This window comes from Cynocephalus volans, chromosome 1 (genome assembly GCF_027409185.1).
Source record: "Cynocephalus volans isolate mCynVol1 chromosome 1, mCynVol1.pri, whole genome shotgun sequence".
Lineage (NCBI taxonomy): Eukaryota > Metazoa > Chordata > Mammalia > Dermoptera > Cynocephalidae > Cynocephalus > Cynocephalus volans.
In genome coordinates this window covers 121,264,802-121,286,295 of record NC_084460.1, presented here as the reverse complement: position 1 = coordinate 121,286,295, position 21,494 = coordinate 121,264,802, and the positions used below count along the sequence as shown (strand labels likewise).

The window sequence follows — 21,494 nt, the reverse complement described above, 5'->3', positions numbered from 1 at the left end:
CCAATCAAAAGACACAGGCTGGCTGATTGGATTAAAAAGGAGGACCCAACTATATGCTGCCTGCAAGAGACCCACCTCACCCATAAAGATTCACATAGACTAAGAGTGAAAGGATGGAAAAAGATTTACTATGCAAACAGAAAAGAAAAACAAGCTGGAGTAGCTATTCTTATATCGGACAAAATAGACTTTAAACTAAAAACCATAAAAAGAGACAATGAGGGACACTACTTAAGGATAAAAGGATTGATCCATCAAGAAGACATAGCAGTAATAAATATGTACGCACCCAATGTTGGAGCAGCCAGATTTATAAAACAAACTCTATTAGACCTAAAGAAGGAAATAGACACTAATACCATAATAGCAGGGGACCTGAACACCCCACTGTCAATATTAGACAGATCATCTAGGCAAAGAATCAGTAGAGAAACACAAGATCTAAACAATACTCTAGACTAATTGGAATTGGCAGATATCTACAGAACATTCCATCCAACAACCTCAGAATATTCATTCTTCTCATCAGCACATGGATCATTCTCCAGGATAGATCACATATTAGGTCACAAATCAAGTCTCAATAAATTCAAAAAAATTGGAATTATCCCATGTATTTTCTCAGACCACAATGGATTAAAACTAGAAATTAATAACAAACGAAACTCTGGAAACTATACAAACACATGGAAATTAAACAGCATTCTACTTAATGACATATGGGTCCAAGAAGAAATCAAGCAGGAAATCAAAAAATTTATTGAAACTAATGAAAATAATGATACATCATACCAAAACCTGTGGGATACTGCAAAAGCAGTATTAAGGGGGAAATTTATTGCATTAAATGCTCACCTCAGAAGAATGGAAAGATGGCAAGTGAACAACCTAACACTTCACCTTAAAGAACAACTAGAAAAACAAGAACAATCCAAACCTAAAGTTAGCAGACGGAAAGAAATCATTAAGATCAGAGCAGAACTGAATGAAATTGAAACCCAAAAAACAATACAAAAGATCAATAAATCAAAAAGTTGGTTTTTTGAAAAGATTAATAAAATTGACAAACCATTAGCATGGCTAACAAGAAAAAGAAGATAGAAGATTCAAATAACAAAAATTAGAAATGAAAACGGCGATATTACAACTGATTCATCTGAAATACAAGGAATCATTCGAGACTACTATAAACAACTATACGCCAACAAATTTGAAAATCTGGAGGAAATGGATAAATTTCTGGACACACACAAGCTCCCAAAACTGAACCGTGAAGATGTAGAAAATCTGAACAGACCAATAACAATAAAGGAGATTGAAGCTGTTATCAGAAGGCTCCCAACAAAGAAAAGCCCAGGACCAGATGGATTCACAGCAGAATTTTACCAAACATTCAAAGAGGAATTTACACCGATTCTTTACAAACTATTCCAAAAGATTGAAATGGATGCAAATCTCCCAAACTCATTCTATGAAGCAAACATCATCCTGATACCAAAACCAGGTAAAGATATAACCAAAAAAGAAAACTACAGGCCGATATCCTTGATGAATATAGATGCAAAAATCCTCACTAAAATACTAGCAAACAGAATACAGCAACACATATGTAAAATTATTCACCACGATCAAGTGGGATTCATCCCAGGGATGCAAGGTTGGTTCAACATACACAAATCAATAAATGTGATACACCATATCAATAAACTCAAACACAAGGACCATATGATCATCTCTATAGATGCTGAAAAAGCATTTGATAAAGTTCAGCACTCATTCATGACAAAGACCCCCTATAAGTTAGGTATAGAGGGAAAGTATTTCAACATAATTAAAGCCATATATGCCAAACCCACTGCCAATATCATCCTGAATGGGGAAAAGCTGAAAGCTTTTCCTTTAAGAACAGTAACTAAACAAGGATGCCCACTCTCACCACTCCTATTCAATATAGTGTTGGAATTACCAGCCAGAGCAATCAGAGAAGAGAAGTAAATAAAGGGCATCCAGATAGGAAAAGATGAAGTCAAACTGTCCCTGTTTGAAGATGACATCATCCTATATAGCGAAAAGCCTAAAACCTCTACAAAAACCTCTTGGAATTGATAAATGTTTTCAGCACAGTAGCAGGATACAAAATCAACACACAAAAATCAGTAGCATTTCTTTTCTCCAATAGTGAATATACAGAACAAGAAATCAAGAAAGCCTGCCCATTTACAATAGCCACCAAAAAAATAAAACAGTTAGGAATTGAGTTAACCAACGATGTGAAAATTCTCTATAATGAGAACTACAAACCACTGCTGAGAGAAATTAGAGAGGATACAAGAAGATGGAAAGATATCCCATGCTCTTGGATTAGAACAATCAACATAGTGAAAATGTCCATACTACCCAAAGTGATATACAAATTCAATGCAATCCCCATCAAAAATCCAAAGACATTTTTCTCAGAAATGGAAAGAACTATCTAGACATTTATATGGAATAATAAAAGAGCACGCATAGCCAAAGCAATGCTGAGCAAAAAAAATAAAGCTGGAGGCATAACACTACCTGACTTTAAGCTATACTACAAAGCTATAATAACCAAAACAGTATGGTACTGGCATAAAAACAGACACACCGATCAATGGAATAGAATAGAGAATCCAGAAATCAACCCACACACTTACTGCCATCTGATCTTTGACAAAGGCACCAAGCCTATTCACTGGGGAAGGGACTGCCTCTTCAGCAAATGGTGCTGGGATAACTGGATATCGATATGCAGGAGAATGAAACTAGACCCATACCTCTCACCATATACTAAAATCAACTCAAAATGGATTAAGGATTTAAATATACACCCTGAAACAATAAAACTTCTTAAAGAAAACATAGGAGAAACACTTCAGGAAATAGGACTGGACACAGACTTCATGAATACAACCCCAAAAGCACAGGCAACCAAAGGAAAAATAAACAAATGAGATTATATCAAACTAAAAACCTTCTGCACAGCAAAAGAAACAATTAAGAGAGTTAAAAGACAACCAACAGAGTGGGAGAAAATATTTGCAAAATATACATCTGACAAAGGATTAATATCCAGAATATATAAGGAACTCAAACAACTTTACAAGAAGAAAACAAGCAACCCAATTAAAAAATGGGCAAAAGAGCTAAGTAGGCATTTCTCTAAGGAAGATATACAAATGGCCAACAGACATATGAAAAAATTCTCAACATCACTCAGCATCTGGGAAATGCAAATCAAAACCACAGTGAGATACCATCTAACCCCAGTTAGGATGGCTAAAATCCAAAAGACTCTGAACGATAAATGCTGGCGAGGTTGCAGAGAAAAAGGAACTCTCATCCATTGTTGGTGGGACTGCAAAATGGTGCAGCCTCTATGGAAAATGGTATGGAGGTTCCTCAAACAATTGCAGATAGATCTACCATACGACCCAGCTATCCCACTGTTGGGAATATACCCAGAGGAATGGAAATCATCAAGTCGAAGGTATACCTGTTCCCCAATGTTCATCGCAGCACTCTTTACAATAGCCAAGAGTTGGAACCAGCCCAAATGTCCATCTTCGGATGAGTGGATACGAAAAATGTGGTACATCTACACAATGGAATACTACTCAGCTATAAAAACGAATGAAATACTGCCTTTTTTTTTTTTTTTTTTGTCTTTTTGTGACCGGCCGCACCGCGCTCAGCCAATGAGCGCACCGGCCATCCTTATATAGGATCTGAACCCGCTGGCTGGAGCACTGCTGCGCTCCTAGTGCCGCACTCTCCCGAGTGCACCACGGGCCGGCCCGAAATACTGCCATTTGCAACAATATGGATGGACCTTGAGAGAATTATATTAAGTGAAACAAGTCAGGCACAGAAAGAGAAATACCACATGTTCTCACTTATTGGTGGGAGCTAAAAATTAATATATAAATTCACACACACACACACAAAAAAAAAAAACCAGGGGAGGGGGGGAAGAAGATATAACAACCACAATTACTTGAAGTTGATACGACAAGCAAAGAGAAAGGACATTGTTGGGGGGGGAGGGAGGAGCGAGGGAGGTTTTGGTAAGGGGCAACAATAATCAACCACAATGTATATCGACAAAATAAAATAAAAATAAATAAATAAATAATCTTTTAAAAAAAAAAAGAATCAAGAAACAATTTTCATCAAGTCAGACTGATAGAGACCAGGAGAGCATGAATGTAAGAAGGCAGAAAATTGAAAGTATAAGGTAAGAATCAGGAAAGCCAGGGAACTAAGGAGCAGTGATCTATATTTATTGTGTATATATTACACAATAAATATATGTATTTGACAGATGCTTTACATGCATTATCTCATTTAATCCTCCCAATGGGTTTAGGAGTTAAGTAGCTTATAAAGTAGGTAGGTAGGTACAATCCTATTTTACATATGAGAAAAATGAAGCTTCTGAGAGCTTAGGTAACTTACCCCAGATCAGGATTCTATTCAGGAATGGTCCCAAAGCTAGTACACTTCCCAAGTCGTCTTAGAGAGCTAAATAAGGAATCAAATTCAAGTCACTAGCAGACAGAAGGACTTTGATAACTAAGGCAGCCCTTTTGCTGTGTCTCAGAATTTGTTAATGACCCTTCCTGAAGCAGAAATCTATCTGAGGAAGGCTACCTTGAGGCTGCTGGTGAAAATGTACAAATAGAACTGGTGTGGAGAAGAGAGTAGGAATGTGTGTATATGCACTCGTGTATGGGGAGAGGCATATAGAAAAAGTGAAACAAGGAATAGAGCCACTGCTTCTGGTTGGCAGATATTGCCTCAAGGCTCCTATTATAGGGCAGATGGTTGACAGTTTATTAATGCTGGGTGGTACATTCATAACCATTGGGAAGGGACACTTGCCAGTGACTGACTAGGCTTACTAATGTCTTTGAATCAGTAGAAGAATGAGAAAACCCTCCTTGTGTGGGCACAACTTTAATGTGATGGTTTTTCTAAGTGGATTAGCACTTAATATCCCTGTGGTATTGCTAGGGTATGTTTATTGGATATGTTTGAGAGCTAGCATGTATTTCTAAGAAGTTCTTTTTCAGGGGACCTAAGTAGTGGGCGAATAAAATCACCACTGCCCAGATAGTCTCATCGGAGTGGATTTACCAACCAATGATAAATTATATCTAACCAGCTAAAAGAGAGTGTATCTTTGGCAGAAGTTCCTGAGACAGGATCTTTTTAATTTTTGTTTTGCATTTTCCAATATGATCCAGAAGCTTGCTGGTGAATATTCTGGGTGTTGGCGAATCCCCCAGCAGGGACTGCCAGGTGCTGTCTTGTCTAGGGATGGAATTTCAGAGAACCACCTCTCTCTCTAATTCCATTTGATAATAAGGAGTTGATCATCTGCTGAAAAGTAATTCCCAGGCAAAGAATCACTTAATCTGAAAGAGATGACATAGTTTGAACATCCCAGACAAGGGCCCGTTATGGTGATCTGTCCAGTTTCACAGAAGGATATGTCGAGGTGGGGAGAGTGCTGATATTGGGTATTTCCAAATTCCAGTTTTCCTATGCATATTGAAGGAAATGCCATCTTCACAGTACTATTTGGTTTTTAATTGTTTACATTTTTTTAAATCAGGAATTGAGTTAATCTGTGAAAAAGACATTGATCTGGCAGCCCAGGTGCAAGAGCTACTGGAGTTTCTCCATGAGAAGCAGCATGAATTGGAGCTCAATGCGGAACAGACCCACAAGCGGCTAGAGCAGTGCCTCCAATTGCGACACCTCCAGGCTGAGGTCAAACAGGTGAGCCTGGCCCTTCCACCTCCAGCCCAGACTACTCAGCCACCTGAGCCTAGCCTCGGACTTGCCTCTGCTATGAGTGTACAGAGCCACAGTTGTACCTCTTCAAGAAACCAGAACTTAGAGACTAGGTAAGTTAAGGACTAGTTTTATTAGTTTCTGAAAGCTCAGCTGCTATAACAAATAGACGCAGTGGTACAGTGGCTCAAACTACAGATGCATTATTTGTCTCCCATATAACAATCTAAGGAGAGCATTTTAGAGCTTTTCCAAATTGTCCTCAATCACTGAATCTATTCTCTTTCTATTCTCAGTTCTGTCATGCAGTCCATGGGAAGTACATATCCTTTATCAACAAACATGTTAAGCCTTTAGAGCCAGGTTGATTAATTTGGGGCACCTGTGTGCCTAGTAAGCACCTGACACATAGTTGATAGTCAATAAGTGAAAGCAATTACCATCATTATTTCCCAATGTGTGTGTGGTTCTTATAGGAAAATTTTCTGGATGTATTAAAGTTGATTTAAAAAAAAAAAGAGACATTCATTATACTAGGCATTTTATCGAAGGACATACCAGATCTCTGGGTATCTCTAAGAACATACACACAGTGGTCAATGTCACATTTTAAAAATATTACATACTTATATGATGAACAGACTAAGTGGTGATTATCATAAGCCTAATGAATGGGGATTTATTTCAAGAAGTAAAAATACAATAATAGTTCTATTTATTGAGTGTTATGGGACTGTTACACACATCTTGATCAATGCTCACAACTGCTCTCTGAAGTAGATATTATTTCCGTCTTACAGATGAGGCTGCTGAAGTTTAGAAAGGTCACCAGGCAATGGTCACACTGAGGAAAGAACACACCACCACCCTCCACAGGTGTAGGAGGGCTTCCCGGCAGAGTGGGCACCGCACCACTTCAGTGGTCACTCCTTTCTGCTCCACACTCTCCCAAGCAATCCTAATGCCTTGCTTCCTCTAGGCAGAGTCCCACCCAAACTATGCTAAGTAGAGAAACATCTTCCTCTTTTAAACAGTTTTTTTCTTATGTACAGTGGCTGCTGGAGCTTTTAGATGTAAGTCTATTAATTTAGCATGAGGGACAAAAATGACATATCTAACTATTGCTTGATCCCTTATATTAGGGGTATTTCTTGCTAATGCCTATGTCTTAATTTTTATATTGTTACTTATTATAATGGGCAAAATGATCCTCTCCACTCTCCTTCTCTTCCAGTGAACGCCCTGCTAGAGCCCATATACATGCTGTGCTAAAGATTTATATTCAGCACAGATGAAATCACTGAGCCCTGGGCAAGCCAGATCACAGTGCTGCCATCCAGATTGTTTTCTGCTTGATTACACTGGGATCACACCTCAATCTCCAGAGAGAAATGTTATTCATGGAGACGTGGTGAAAATCCTAGCAGGCCCAGAGCAGTAATAAGTATACAAATTCTGAAATTTAGTAGTACTTTCTTTTCATATCAGAAGTATTTTCTCATTTATGATCTCTTTTTTAAAAAACTGGCCCATGGGGAAAAGTGGTGTTATGCTTCCTTTACAAATGAGAAAACTTAGGTACCATAGGATTAGTGCTCCCAGGGGCCTCTAGACTACTTAGCTAAAACTTAAGCCCAGGCCTCCTAAGTCCATGGTTCTACCATTTGCCTCTACTGGGCCTCACTCCTATCATGGGGTTCCAAGAGAAGTAGAAGTAAGCCCTCCAGCAGAACAAAGTCTGAGGTTTTCCTGTCCTTGGCAGCACCATGTCTGAGAAGACAAGTGCAGGCACGGCCTTCATTTAATGGAGAAGGTGACACCTCCTTGAGGTCAGCACCTGCCTGGAGTCATCAGGGCTCCAGCAGGTCATTGGGATCCACCCTTGCTATTCATACTTGGTTATTTCTATGAGTGGAAAGTGACAGGAATGACCATCTGAACAAAACAGGTAACAGGAAAATCATTCTTTGAAATGATTATATATATAGTTTTGCTTTTGTTCCTGGGTTTTTAATTTTATTTATTTTTTTCTCCAGCATCAATAGTAGAGTCAACTCCCTAATTATGTTTTTATTGGCTGATATTAAAATGGAACTGAATTTTCATTCTTCAAGTATACATCCTGTATAGGATGGAGGCTGGGATGATGATAGGTAATTTGTGAAATGGGAAAATAGATTGTCTATATATAAATAATCCAGAGTTGACTAATATCTATATACATTCCCATTCATCATTTCATGAGTTGGAGGACAAAAGAATTCTTCTGTGGGGGTGGGAAAATGCCTTCTCCTTACTATGGTGAGAATGATACACAATGGAATTGTAGTTCGATGCTGTACAAGGTTGCTCAAGTCAGACTCTTAAGAAATCTAGAAAGGCCTTTGCAGAGGGCAGCGGCCCTTCAAGGTACCCAGGGACTGCTGCTTGGTTAAGCCACCATGGCTCATTAGGCAGACTTGTTTTCCTTGTCAATGTAGGCTCTTTCTTTAGGAAGTCATCCGGTCCAGTTTCAGAGAAGGCATTTGTGCTTGATGGAAATTGGTGGAGCAGGAAATATTGATTTGGAAGTTGTTGACACTTGGAAAAAAGGAGTTAATATAGATGTCAGTATTGATCAGTGAGGCTAAATTTAGACACTAGCTTGAGAGTTTCCCTTTTGAATATACTCTCAAAAAAGAAAAGAAAAAGAACACTTCAATTGAAATGCCATTAATGGGACAGAAAGGTAGAGGGCAGTAATGTATTATGATGCAGCTATGTCTTCAGAGCTCATAGATTAAAGGTTTAGATTTGATTGTGTGGACATCATAACCTTAAGTGTAGCTCTACCAGAATTATATTAAACTAAGCTTTGAAGAGTGAGGAAGAAACAGACATTAGACTGAAAATAATTTTCAAGTGTTCGGAACAAATGCTATTGACAAATGCAACTGAATTTCTTTCTCTGGGATTACTTAGGACTTTACATCTAAGATAGATAAGCCCAAACACCTCTGGAGAAATGGTAGACCTTGAAGGGAAACCACTCCCCTGATTACAGTCCATGGTCTAGATCCTTAGACCACCTAGATGTCCTCTTAGATTATTCTCTAGACCCCACAGAATGCTATCATTTCTTCCAGGGAAATTATCACTTTTGTAAAGATGACCTCATATCTGTTAGATAAATCAGGAAGATTTGAAAAACCTACTTAATGGGCATAAACTAAATGAATTTCCATATGTATTCCTGCAAAGCAGTGCATTTAGCAGAAAATAAGCTAAAATGGATTTGTAAGATGTTGGATCTCTAAACTATGGGGAGAGAAATCATACTTATTTGACTATTAAAGACATTGGCTTACTTTGCTTCTTTGGACCAAATGCTGGCCGAAATTTTCATGTGATCAAGATGGACATTCAAAACAAAGGAGAAAATATTAGCTCGTTTTCACCCTCCTACAGAGAATACTGTGTTCAGTTCTGTTGACTGTATATAAAATTTAGAAAGGAGTTTGAGTAGATCCAGAAGAGGGGCAACCCTAGGGACAACTACCATTATTTTGTTTCAAAATGGAGATAATTAAGAGGACACATAGTCACAGTCTATAAAATTAAAGGATGAACACATATAATCTCATAGATCATGGATTTTTAGAACTAAGGAACACTAGAAATACAATAGGCTCCCTGCTACCATCTGAGCAGCTAATGATTTTTCCCATAGCTAGAATTTAAGAAATAATTGTGCCTTGTGATAAGTTATCTGCAGTAGCAGTCCTTAGCGTCAGTTGCCTTGAGTGAAACCTCACAGCTTCATTAGGGATAACTTCGAGAACACAGCCATCTACAGGCAGCTTCCCCAGCCTACATGGTTACAAGGCTCAGCTTGCCCAGCCTAATGGCATCATCATTTGAGACATCCAGATCCATTCTTCTCCTGACTTGGACTTATCTGAGCTCCCTTGACCTGAGGAAGCAATAGATCTCTGTTTTTGGTTCCCCCTGCAAGCTCAGACTTAGCTGAATCCTTGGCCTAGCTCTTAAATTGCCAAGTAGCAGTATTCTTTCAGTCCCTCATTTCAATTTAACTGATTTTCTCAGGTATCCTGTGGATGTAGGGGCACTCTGAATTTTGAAAGAAATATAGAATTTTAGAGCTGGAAATGGCCTTTAAAGATCATCTAACCTATTAGGTAAATTGTTGTCTAAGGTGATTGATCCATGTAAAATGTTTATTTTATGGTTTGAAAAATACTTTTACATTAATTATTTCATTTTATCTTTATCCTGTGCCTTAGGCAAGGAAAATGTTCACATTTTATAGCTGAGAAAACTGAGCCTTAGCGAGACTAAATGATGTTTCCGTGATCACGGTTCGAGAGTAGTAAAACTAACATTTTCTCGTTTTAATTATGATATTTCTTCTGCTACCTTGCACACATTTGGATGCTCACAGGAAAACAAATAGCCAGTTTTATGAACCAGGAAGAGAAAACATCCCAATAATAGAAAATTATACCAACAAGGGTTGTCAGTGATCAGAGTACAAAGAATAATGATGACAAAACAGCTAAGGAACATATATCACATCAGGATATGCCAATAAGCTCATAGAACTTCTGAAATCAAGCTTAATATTCTTAAATTTTTAATTTTCTCATTGGGTGAGGTATAAATGAAGAATCACAGTATTACCTAGCTTTTCTCCAAGCTAAAATTCACCACCAACACCACCATCATCATCATACTGTATGTTTTATAGTGTGTCACAGCAACCCTGTAATGCAGAAAGGGAAGGTACAATTGTCCTTATTTTACATATGAGAAAACTGAGGCTCAGATGGGGTAAGTGATTTTGCTGGGTAAGTTACAAAGCCAGGTAGTCTGACTTCAAAATTTATGCTTTTTCTGTACTATGCCATTTCTGCTTCCAGGATTGACTCATTCATAGAGATCAATCCCACCCTGGATCTAAGCCATGGACATAAACTACCATGCATTTTTATCTTCCTAAAATCAAATGTCCCACTTTAAAGTCCTAAAATGCCTTTATAAAGTGCATTTCAGAAATAAAAATAAACAAGGATATGGTGTAATTTAATAAAAGAAGTAGGGACTGAACCCATGATATTTCTAAATTGAAAGGCTGGTAAGTGGTGATTCCCACCACCATAGCTATAACTGATATTTTCAACTGACTGAAACTGGAGAGAAAAATATTCTAGCAAGACTCAGGATGCCCAGAGGGAGTCAGATGTCCTGCAAGCATTGATTTGTGTTGCACGTGAAGAAAAAGTTTCTCTGACACCCTCAAATGAATCTGCAAACCAATCAAAATGCAATGAATCATTGCAGAGGAACATAGTGCAAAATATACATTGTGAGCTCCATTTTCCAAAGAGATGAAGCATTTGGGCATGCAATCTATGAATGCATGTACCCGAACTTACAGGCAGCTTTTTGAAATTATTAGCACCTCTAGCCAGCCATCCATAGTTCACTAATGACAACAGAGATTTCACACATACACTCTGAGCAGTTATTTCCCACAACTAATTGCTCTACAGATTGGCATCTCATCCACAATCTGCCAGACTGGCCATGAATTAACATCTCAATCCAAATAGCCCAACTTCAGTGGAATTTATGCCGCAGTGTTGTCTATGCACAATAAGGCATCAGTCATTTTCTGCCCAGGGATGAAATTTGAGAGATGCCTGTGAGAGTTATGGAGCAGGAGACCTACGCTTAGTGTTTTCTAATTATTCAACATGAGGAGGTTGAGGGAGAAAAAAATCTGAAAGCAAATGTGAAACAGATTGTGGTATCTTCTCCTTTGGCATGAGGTAACAAATGGACAGTATTTACTGATCTTGAAATTTCAGAATACTTATTTCCTTTCCAAGCAAATTTTCAGACTTCCTTAAAAAAAAAAAAGGCAACGTTCTGGTGACTAGACATCAGGTAGATTTTCAGAGACTAACTCTTCCACTCTTCCAGTTGGGTTATTTGCACTGATTCTATTAGCTGGATAATTGTCCCATCTCCATTTCATCTAGGACTGTCTAGACAGTGTTGGCTGTTTCTTCTTCTATCCTAATATTCCATAGCTGAGTTTTCTTTCCCCCAGTACTCATTATGGTCACCTTAAAATTGTATTCAGCATAGCCATAGCCTCTAAATAATTTAAGTCAATTATAGCTTACTCTCCCTTTTTCTGGTGATTCAGTGTATGGATTGTTCACGCTGTTTTGCTTCTTTTCTTTTTCCTTCTTCCATCCTTTGGGCTATTAACCCACCAAAGCTCAAACCTGTCTACTCTTGGCTATTTTGCAGGGTACTAGAGGTTGGACCCATTGCTTAGGTGTGACTTGGGTATTCTCTATTGCTTTCAAAACATTACTACAAAACAGCACATTCGTTGTATGCAAGGTACTGTGCTAGGCACTATGTGCAATTAAAATATGACTAATATATTGCCCCAGACTTCAGGAAGTTTACATTCTAAGGGGGACATGAAATGCAGGTTGAAATAACTAAACAAGGCGATCTGTGGTGAGTGCCATTGAGGTGGTACATATGAAATAGGATCATTGTCCTGGATGAGGAAGAGATTGTTTCCAATGGGAGTGATCAGGTATGGAAGATTTTGAGACGTTGTTGTTATTTGAACTGGGCCTTTTAAAAAAGAAAAAGATACCAACAGAAGGCATTTATTTATTTATATTATCCTATGTTCCAGAAGAAACTTTAGACATATGTACAATACAATCAGATTAAGCAATGTTTGAATTAAGTGGGTGAGGAAATTGGGGAAGGAGGGGTGTTGAGGGGAAGAAATAATATATGAAGCTAATAATGAAGTTGGTACATAGAATAAGTACCTTATGGCACAAGGTGCTAGGTCAGACTGGGGAGATGATCATTTTAATTATCCATACCCTTCCTGTCCTCCATCTAACAAAGGATAAGAGATAGCGAGCTCTCTGACTGAAGTACCCATCAGAGAAGCCAACAGCTCTGGGGAAGCTGTGGAAGGCCATTCACCTGTGTGCTTGTCCCAACTCCCTAGGTCCTGGGATGGATCCGCAATGGAGAATCAATGCTCAACGCTAGCCTGGTCAATGCCAGCTCTTTGTCCGAAGCAGAGCAGCTGCAGCGGGAGCACGAGCAGTTCCAGCTGGCCATCGAGGTAACACCCAAATCTGGTTGCACTGTCCTCCCTACCCCTTTCTGCTCTGCGTCTCACGCAGGACGATTCTCCAAGGGGTGGGAGTACCTTCAGGTGGTGAAGCCCTTACTCTTCTTAGTGAAATGGTCCAGGGAGCCGCCCTGTTACCCGGGAATTGATAGGGAAGCAAATGCAGGAGTTCATCCCCCCAAGGAAGCCTGCTATTAGAAGAAAAATATTCTTGACACTGCAGATGACAATATTTTTTGCTCATTGGTACCTTCAACCTTTAAGGCCCCTGGTACATTGAGTTTTTTACACATTCTAGACTATGTACCCTGTGAGAAATGTAAAGCTAAAAGGTTAGAAGTTGCTTCCAGTTTAAGATCACTCTGAACTGAGAATAAACAAGTCCAAAAGTCATAGACAAGTGAGGATCCTACTTTTAAACATTTGATTTTCATGTAACATTTAGATGCTGTTATCAGAGTCTGCCTTTTAACACGAACACTGAGCATTGGACCAGATGGCACCAGATAGTTTACCTCACTGAAAGTAGTTATTCCATGATGCTGATAGAAGTCATATTTAAAGAATAAACTGCAACCAGAAGAAGTTCACCAACTGGGACTTTTTAAAAGCCTATTTTAAAATAAAACTCCACTTATGATAATCTAATATAAATTTTGTCTTGTTTTAAATAATTCCTTTAATTATCCTTTCTACTAGGGCATTCTCCTCCCCAAAGACACAAACTGATTGCTTTAGAGTGGTGCAGGAAAAAGAGTAGGAAATGGGACATGGGAACTATATTAAAAATAAAAAAGTTTAGTAACAATGGGAAAAGAGATAAGGGGTGAAAACGTGAAAAACATTACTTGTGGTTCAGTGTAGAATTCAACTCACTTTAGAATTTGTAAGAAAGAAATGCAAAAGCGTATTATCTTCTACTAAAAAAAAAAATTAATGAAAATTTTCCACAGCAATGATGGAAAAATAATAAAATTTTAACTCTGTGCCCGTAAGTATGTCTTTTTATACAGTAACCAACTGATTGCTAGCCATTTTAAAACTAGTATTGATTGAATTAAGCCATTTAATTTTCCAGAAACCATCCTGGATATGTAAACATAGCATTAAGATGCTTGATATCTTCTTAGGAACCATTACTAGTACTAGAAGTACTGTCTTGGATTTGAGATGTAAAAATAAACTGTATATTGCACACATAGTATGAGCAAATTATTTTCTAAGGGGGAATTAACCAGAGAAAATAAGTTTTGTTATCATCAGCTGTTTCTTTTGCTGTTTGTTGACACACCCATTATATAACAGTGTTAGGATCTGTTCACTGTAAAGAAAAGTCAGGATTGGGGTTATAATCAAGAGCTAGGTACACAGCAATCAAGCTCCCATAGGCATGGGCAACAATGAAGAAAACAAGGGTTGGACCATCAGACTGGAGGCATGGCACGAAGCTGCGAGGGATGCTAGGCAAGGAGAAGACAGCTCTTGGCCATACCTCCTCTATATTCATCTTGAAGAAGAAGGTTTACGTGTCCTATCAGGTCATCAAACTGCCAGTCCTTTAGTCAAATGTTGGGCAAGTAAGAGCAACCGTCATGACATGCTTGAGCATCTCAGTGAGCTGGTGGGAAAGGGTGGGTAAGTGCACTCATGGTGCTATGGACCGACTACATTCCACATGACTGCATATGCAGTATGTATTATTTTATCTTAGATGCCATTGCATCCTTACAGAATAGAGGCTCAGTAAGCATAAAATGTCTCTTAATCAGTTCTGCGTTTCTGTATGGGTACAACTTAATCAAATATTCCTGGAATTGATGTTGAGATACAGGCCACTCTAGGGTTTGTGTCTACAGTCTCAAGAGGGCATGGCAGAGAAGATAGGATTTCTGGGAGATCTTGGGAGTGGAAGGTAGGTAGGGTCTGCATCATGGCTAGAATAGAAGAGAATAGAACCAGAATTTCAACATAGGTTCCTTCTCCAGGTGGCCTGTGCTTCTCTCTAAATGTGTCAGTTTAGAACAGGTTCTGCATGTGTCAGGGAGGACTTAAGAAATTTTAAAAGGAGTGTGAGTAGTCGGGTTAGGCTTAGCCTGTTTTAACAGTGTTACTGGAGACCTTTGCAATGATTGCTGATGGTGAGCATAATTTGACTTCTTGGAACCTAAGAAAGAGCCCTGGGTTCCATAAGGGAAAATGAAATAGCTGTAGGTAGGAAAGCATATAATTTATTGTTTAAAATGAGACACTTTTAGTTAGGATGGCTAAAATCCAAAAGACTATGAACGATAAATGCTGGCGAGGCTGCGGAGAAAAAGGAACTCTCATACATTGTTGGTGGGACTGCAAAATGGTGCAGCCTCTATGGAAAATGGTATGGAGGTTCCTTAAACAATTGCAAATAGATCTACCATACGACCCAGCCATCCCACTGTTGGGAATATACCCAGAGGAATGGAAATCATCAAGTCGAAGGTATACCTGTTCCCCAATGTTCATCGCAGCACTCTTTACAATAGCCAAGAGTTGGAACCAGCCCAAATGCCCATCATCAGATGAGTGGATACGGAAAATGTGGTACATCTACACAATGGAATACTACTCAGCTATAAAAACGAATGAAATACTGCCATTTGCAACAACATGGATGGACCTTGAGAGAATTATATTAAGTGAAACAAGTCAGTCACAGAAAGAGAAATACCACATGTTCTCACTTATTGGTGGGAGCTAAAAATTAATATATAAATTCACACACACACATACACACATACACACACAAACCGGGGGGGGGGGGAAGAAGATATAACAACCACAATTATTTGAAGTTGATACAACAAACAAACAGAAAGGACATGGTTGGGGGGAGGGGGGGAGGGAGAAGGGAGGGAGGTTTTGGTGATTGGGAGCATTAATCAGCTACAATGTATATCGACAAAATAAAATTTAAAAAAAAAAAAAAAAAAAAAAAAAAAAAAAAAAAAAGAATTCAGGAGGAAAAAAAAAAATAAATAAAAAAAAATAAATAAAAAAAAAGAAAAAAAAAAAAAGAAAAAAAAAAAAAAAGAAAAGAAAATAAAATGAGACACTTTTGATAGTTGAAGAGGAAATTACTAATAACTAATCCAGAAAAAATAGGCATATACTGGAACTGTCATGGGCAATCCAGGAGGTATGCTAACCCTACCTTGGGTGGCCTTATTAGGTTGAAGGTTTTGGTCTCCCCGAGAAAGGCCAGAAATTTTACCTGAAGTATCCTTGGTTTCAGGAAAACTTCCTCAGAGCCATTCAAAATGGAGAGCAATACATGGCTCCTAGAAGCAATATAGCTTCATCAAGCAAACCTAGATTATTATCTGCTAGTATCCAAGATGTGGCTGATGAGTCTTCAGGAACCGTGAACTTTACAGAGACAAGCTCAATTTTAAAATCCATTTTTATATGAAATCTTCTTATGCATTTTAATCATAAGCGTTATGCCAGAAAAAGTTGTTAAAACTGGATAATAAATTTAATTGATTCAGTTCAATTTTCATCTGTGTATTCCTACTAAATGTTAATGTCCTTGATATCTGTGTCTTAAAGATATAGCACTCAATAGGACTAGATAATGGGCACTAGAAATAAATGCAACGTAGTGACTTAGGCTTAGCAAAGCAAAGATTGTGTCATATGGATGAGAGTTTATCATTTAGGAAATTAAAAGGGGGAGGGGTTCCCAGGACTATCAGATGATAATGAGTTTCAGAGTCAGGAAGAAAGTTTATCACACGGCATAAATCATAGGAAAATCAAGTTACTCCTCCACTCTCAAAGAAAAAGACATAATAATGGGTTTATGATGACAATTATATGCTGTTTCATATATTGAGGAGAGGCCAGATAATTATCATAATCACTAATGTTCATTTGGCAAACCCTTCCTTGGAATGAGAGTCCGTAAAAACTGTTCTGATTGCTAGAGATAAAATGATGTAGTGTGATAAAGTAGAAAGAATGTAGGTTTGGGAATATCAAACCCGAGTCTTATTCCTGGTTTTACATTTTCCTTGGTTGTACATTTTTGGACAAGTCACTTAACCAGCTGAGCCTCAGTTTCTTAATCTGTGAAATGGGAATAATAATATCCTCCTTGAAGTAGTGTTAGGAGAACTAGAAAATATATGCATAAGCACAGTGCCCAGTACAGAGTGTAGCCTTGGATAAATAAATGACAGCTATTTAACTGATTTTTCAAACTGTCCTTGCCTTAAGAGTTTCACAGTCTAAGGAAGGAGAATCAGCCAAGAGTTAGATGGGTGACATAGGAGTTCAGAAGAAGGTAGTTTTCATTGAGTCCCAGGCTGTCCAAAAAGGCCTCACTGAAGGAGGGTAGACTTGAGCTGAGCCTCAAAAGAAAGCTGAAACGTAGGTGGAGAGAGACTTTGTGGTATTCATTAAAGGCAGGAAGAATGAAGGTAGCAAAAACAGGAAAGTTTATGGTGTTTTCAAAGGGTTTTTGTAGGAAAGTAGCAGGTGATAATGTTATACAAGTAGTTTGGGACCACATTGTGAGGGGCTTTTTAATTATAGCTTTCAAAGTTTGGACTTAATTTCATAGCAGTGAGGAAACCACTGAAGGCTTTTGAATCGAGAGAAGGGAGTGATACTTACAGCATAAAATGGGACTTTTAGAGCTGAAAGAGATGTTAGAAGTTGCTTAATGCAAGCACTTCCCACTACAGAGAATTAAATGGATCTGTCAGAAATGCAAAGGATGGATTAGAAATGGGAGGCAAGGAGGCTAGTTAGGGGACCACCACAGCAGTCTATATATACAGTGGGGAGGGCTGGAGTGGAATTGGGGAGTGGGGAGTAGCAGTCAAGAATGATGTCAAGATTGCAATCCTGGGTGGCAGGGAGAAGGGGAGCACCAACTGAAGTGGCAGGTTGCCACTGGAAAACTGTTTTGAAGAAAGGAGGAGTTTCCTTTCAGCTGTGGAACTTGAGGAGCTGTCTGGGAGGAGGCGGAGGCTCTCACAGAGTGGTAAAGGCTGCCTGGCTTTCCTGGTGAGGGCCCCTCCTCTCTGGAGGAAGATCCCTTGTTTTATTGAAAGTGTGTCTTTGAAGCAAGTGAGTGTGGAGTAGACAGCTAGATGAGCTGAATCAGTGCTGCTCACTAGGGTGAGAGGTGTGCAGGCAGCTCACCCTTGTACCCGAAGACAGCTGAAGAGGGAGATCAGACGTCAGTCAAGAGACAAGGCTTGGGGGTCATCTGCAGAGAGGAGATAATAGAAGCCAAGGAAATAGATGAGAGCCATGCAGAGGAGAGTTAAACACAAGAACTGACCTTGGCACCTCTACGATTAGGAGACAGGAAAAGAAAGTGGTCTGATAAGTAAAAGAGAAAGAAAACCTGGGATTTGTAGTGGATCATTTCTGCCCACGAGTTTACTTTCTCCAGCTGCATTCGGCAATTAGGAACCCGAATGCCGCTACAGTCATCAGGAATGAGGGCTGACTCGGTGGAAAGGCCAGGGAGTGAAGGAGTCTAGGTTACCAGAGGTGCTACCATAGCTATCACTGACTGCAGATGCAGCAGAGAGCAAAGAGAAGCCAAAAGGAAGTCGGTAGACTGGGGAAAATAAATAGGAGTGTGTAGACTGCAATCTGGGATGAGAGTGAAGGGCTTGTGTGGTGGAATCAGGGAGGTACAGGTGAAAGAATGAGGGAGGTTGCACTTGGACACAGGGAGTGCTGAATGGATTAGCTCTTGGGAACTGTCTCACAACTGCTGCCTGAGAAGAAGGGCAGATATTACTTCTGGAGTAAGTTACTGGGCTTCTAGCTGTCTCTTTTCACTGCCAGCTGAACTATTCTTTCCTAAAAGTGCAAATGCCAAACTAATACTACACCATTAGGCTAGAACAATCCCAGCAGTTGAGGTTGGAATGATATTAGCTCTTTCAAGTCCATTGGGCTCTAACATTCTCATTTGGATCATCTACATCAGAACTTTATTTTAGTAAATTTTAACCCCATTTGGTTCTTTCTCGGCCACCCAGTCCTCCAGCCCAGCCTTCCCACCTCCTACTGTTAATGTAAACTCACAGAATGCAAAACACATTTAGCCTGAATCAGAAAGCACTAAGAAAATAAATCTTCTACAAGTATGTGTGTGTGTATAATATATATATATTTCCCTTAAAGGCAAATGTAAATAATATGGGGATTATGTGTTGAGCTGAATTATCTACTATACTGCTCTGCTCCCTTGGTGAAGAAACAAGAGGATTATGTGAGAAGTTACTCTTTAGCTTTATTAACCTGCCAAATTTATTCTTCTACTGGAATCCTTTTCAACTGATTATTAATGTTAAAATGATAGCTGAGATTTATATTAAATAGAGAGTTTCTTTAATGTGCTATATTTACTTGGTCTGTAATGGGACTGCAACAGTAACCTCCTTTGAAAACTCTATAATGAATAGCTTTATGACTAGATTTTTAAAGGAATTTAATTTGTGGACAAGTCAGAGAGAGGACGTAGACACAACTTCTGTTTCTCTACTACAGAACCTGAAATGTCCTTAAAATCCAGAGTGATGAAAGTAGGAAAAAAGGAGTTAGGGTCCTGAGAGATTAGTTAATGAAAATGTGTGATATTTGTTTTTAAAATATGCTTTAAAAACAATAATGTGTTAATTGTCATGACAAAATGGATCAGTCATTTAAAGCTCTTTAACTTTTCTGCATCTTTCCACTCACGCCTCACTCCACCCCCTCCCATACCACACCTGGGTTGTTCCCACGGACCTCTCTCTCCTTCCCTTGTGCCCAGTCCCTCTTTCATGCCACTTCCTTGCAGAAGACGCACCAGAGTGCCCTGCAGGTGCAGCAGAAGGCCGAGGCGCTGCTCCAGGCTGGCCACTATGATGCCGATGCCATCCGGGAATGTGCTGAGAAGGTGGCCCTCCACTGGCAGCAGCTCATGCTGAAGATGGAAGACCGTCTAAAACTGGTCAATGCCTCTGTGGCCTTTTACAAAACTTCTGAACAGGTGAGGGAAAGGGCTGTGGAACATGTGGGGCTGAGGCTGACAAAAGTCTGTTTCCTTCCTCCCACTGCAAATGTGCAGCACCAACGTCTGCAAGAAGCCAGTCATCCCAGTACCAATCTTTGAGAATAGAAGAATGGTTTGTGGAAACATGACAATTGGCTTCCTTATAATCCTTTCCATAAGAGCAGTGGACCTCATGATTTGTTTCTCATAAATTTCTTAAATTCATCATATCTATATGGAGGTGCTGAAGTAGAAATTGGGTGTATGCTGAGTGCTAGATTTGAGCAGTGTATAAGTTAGCTATTACCACAATAATGCAATGTAATGAACCACCTCAAAACTCAGTGATATTAAAAAAATACACATTTACTTTTTACTTAAGTATCTGGGGTTCAGTTGATCTTGGTTAAGCTTGATAGAACTAGGCTCCATGCTGAAGATTGGGTCTACAACTGTTCTCATGTGTCTCATACTCCTTGACCAGTAACTACTTGAGGCATATGATTAAAGGCAGGAGTGCAAGAGCCTAAATCTACTGTGTAAGTGCATTTTAAGACTTTGTCTATGTCACATTCTCTAACATCCCATTAGCCAAGCCAACATCAATGAGGCAACACTGCCTCCTATGAAGGCTGGGAGAGGAGAATGAATATTTGCTAAACAATAATTTTATCTACCACAATTAGGCATTATGCACCGCTTGAAAAACATATGGCTCTTTCATTCATGCGGCTCCCAGTTAGATTGAGGAAACATGACAGGCTCTGTGTCATTGGGCAACTCTGAGCCCAACTGGTAAGTTAGTGCAGCTGTGGGAGGAAAGGCAGGAGGCACGTACAGCAGGGCCATGAGGATGCAGATGCATTTCCATTACCTCTATACAGCTGTATGCACAAGGACCAAGAGGATTTTTTTTTAAAGTGATTTGGGTGCTGTTAGTGAATTCTTTTTATGAAATAGAGGTATAAAGCAGAAGTAATTATTTTTTGACGTAAAATTGTTCCCTTATTTGAATTGCTCCCTGGTAGAAATAGATCAGAGAAACATTCCCCTCTGGGTGACTTACAGGGACCATGGGAAAGTCTACCTAGGTGCAAATATAACATGCCCATCAGAGGGCCCTGCAACCAGCCTTGTGGTCTCCACACCTTCTCCCAGTCCTTTCTGTTATTTTGGAGGGATGATGCCTTTGATGGCCATGGAAGTGGGAGCAGCAGACTAAGATGATAAAGGGCTTCCCCAGTTCATTCATAGATTTACACAACCCCAATCAAATCCCAGAAGGCTTTTTTGTAGAAATTGATACACCAATTCTAAGATTTATGTGTAAATAAAATGCAAATGCAGAGAACCTAGAATAGCCAAAACAATCTTGAAAAGGAAGAATGAAACTGGAGGAGTTATTCTACCTGATTTAAAGACTTCCTCTGTAGCTATAGTGAC

At 39.2% G+C, this 21,494-nt stretch overlaps 1 protein-coding gene across 6 annotated transcripts in view; it reads left to right on the top strand.

The window, feature by feature from the left end:
* The window catches only part of KALRN (kalirin RhoGEF kinase), a 621,231-nt gene that overhangs the window by 366,242 nt on the left and 233,495 nt on the right, over positions 1–21,494 (top strand). For 4 of the 6 annotated variants that reach the window (XM_063076707.1, XM_063076704.1, XM_063076711.1 and 1 more), the window contains exons 15-17: positions 5,642–5,808; positions 12,881–13,000; positions 19,830–20,048. In XM_063076707.1, the coding sequence (XP_062932777.1) occupies positions 5,642–5,808; positions 12,881–13,000; positions 19,830–20,048 (506 nt within the window). The remainder of the gene's footprint in view (positions 1–5,641; positions 5,809–12,880; positions 13,001–19,829; positions 20,049–21,494) is intronic. The other 2 variants (XM_063076720.1, XM_063076722.1) reach the window with 1 other exon arrangement.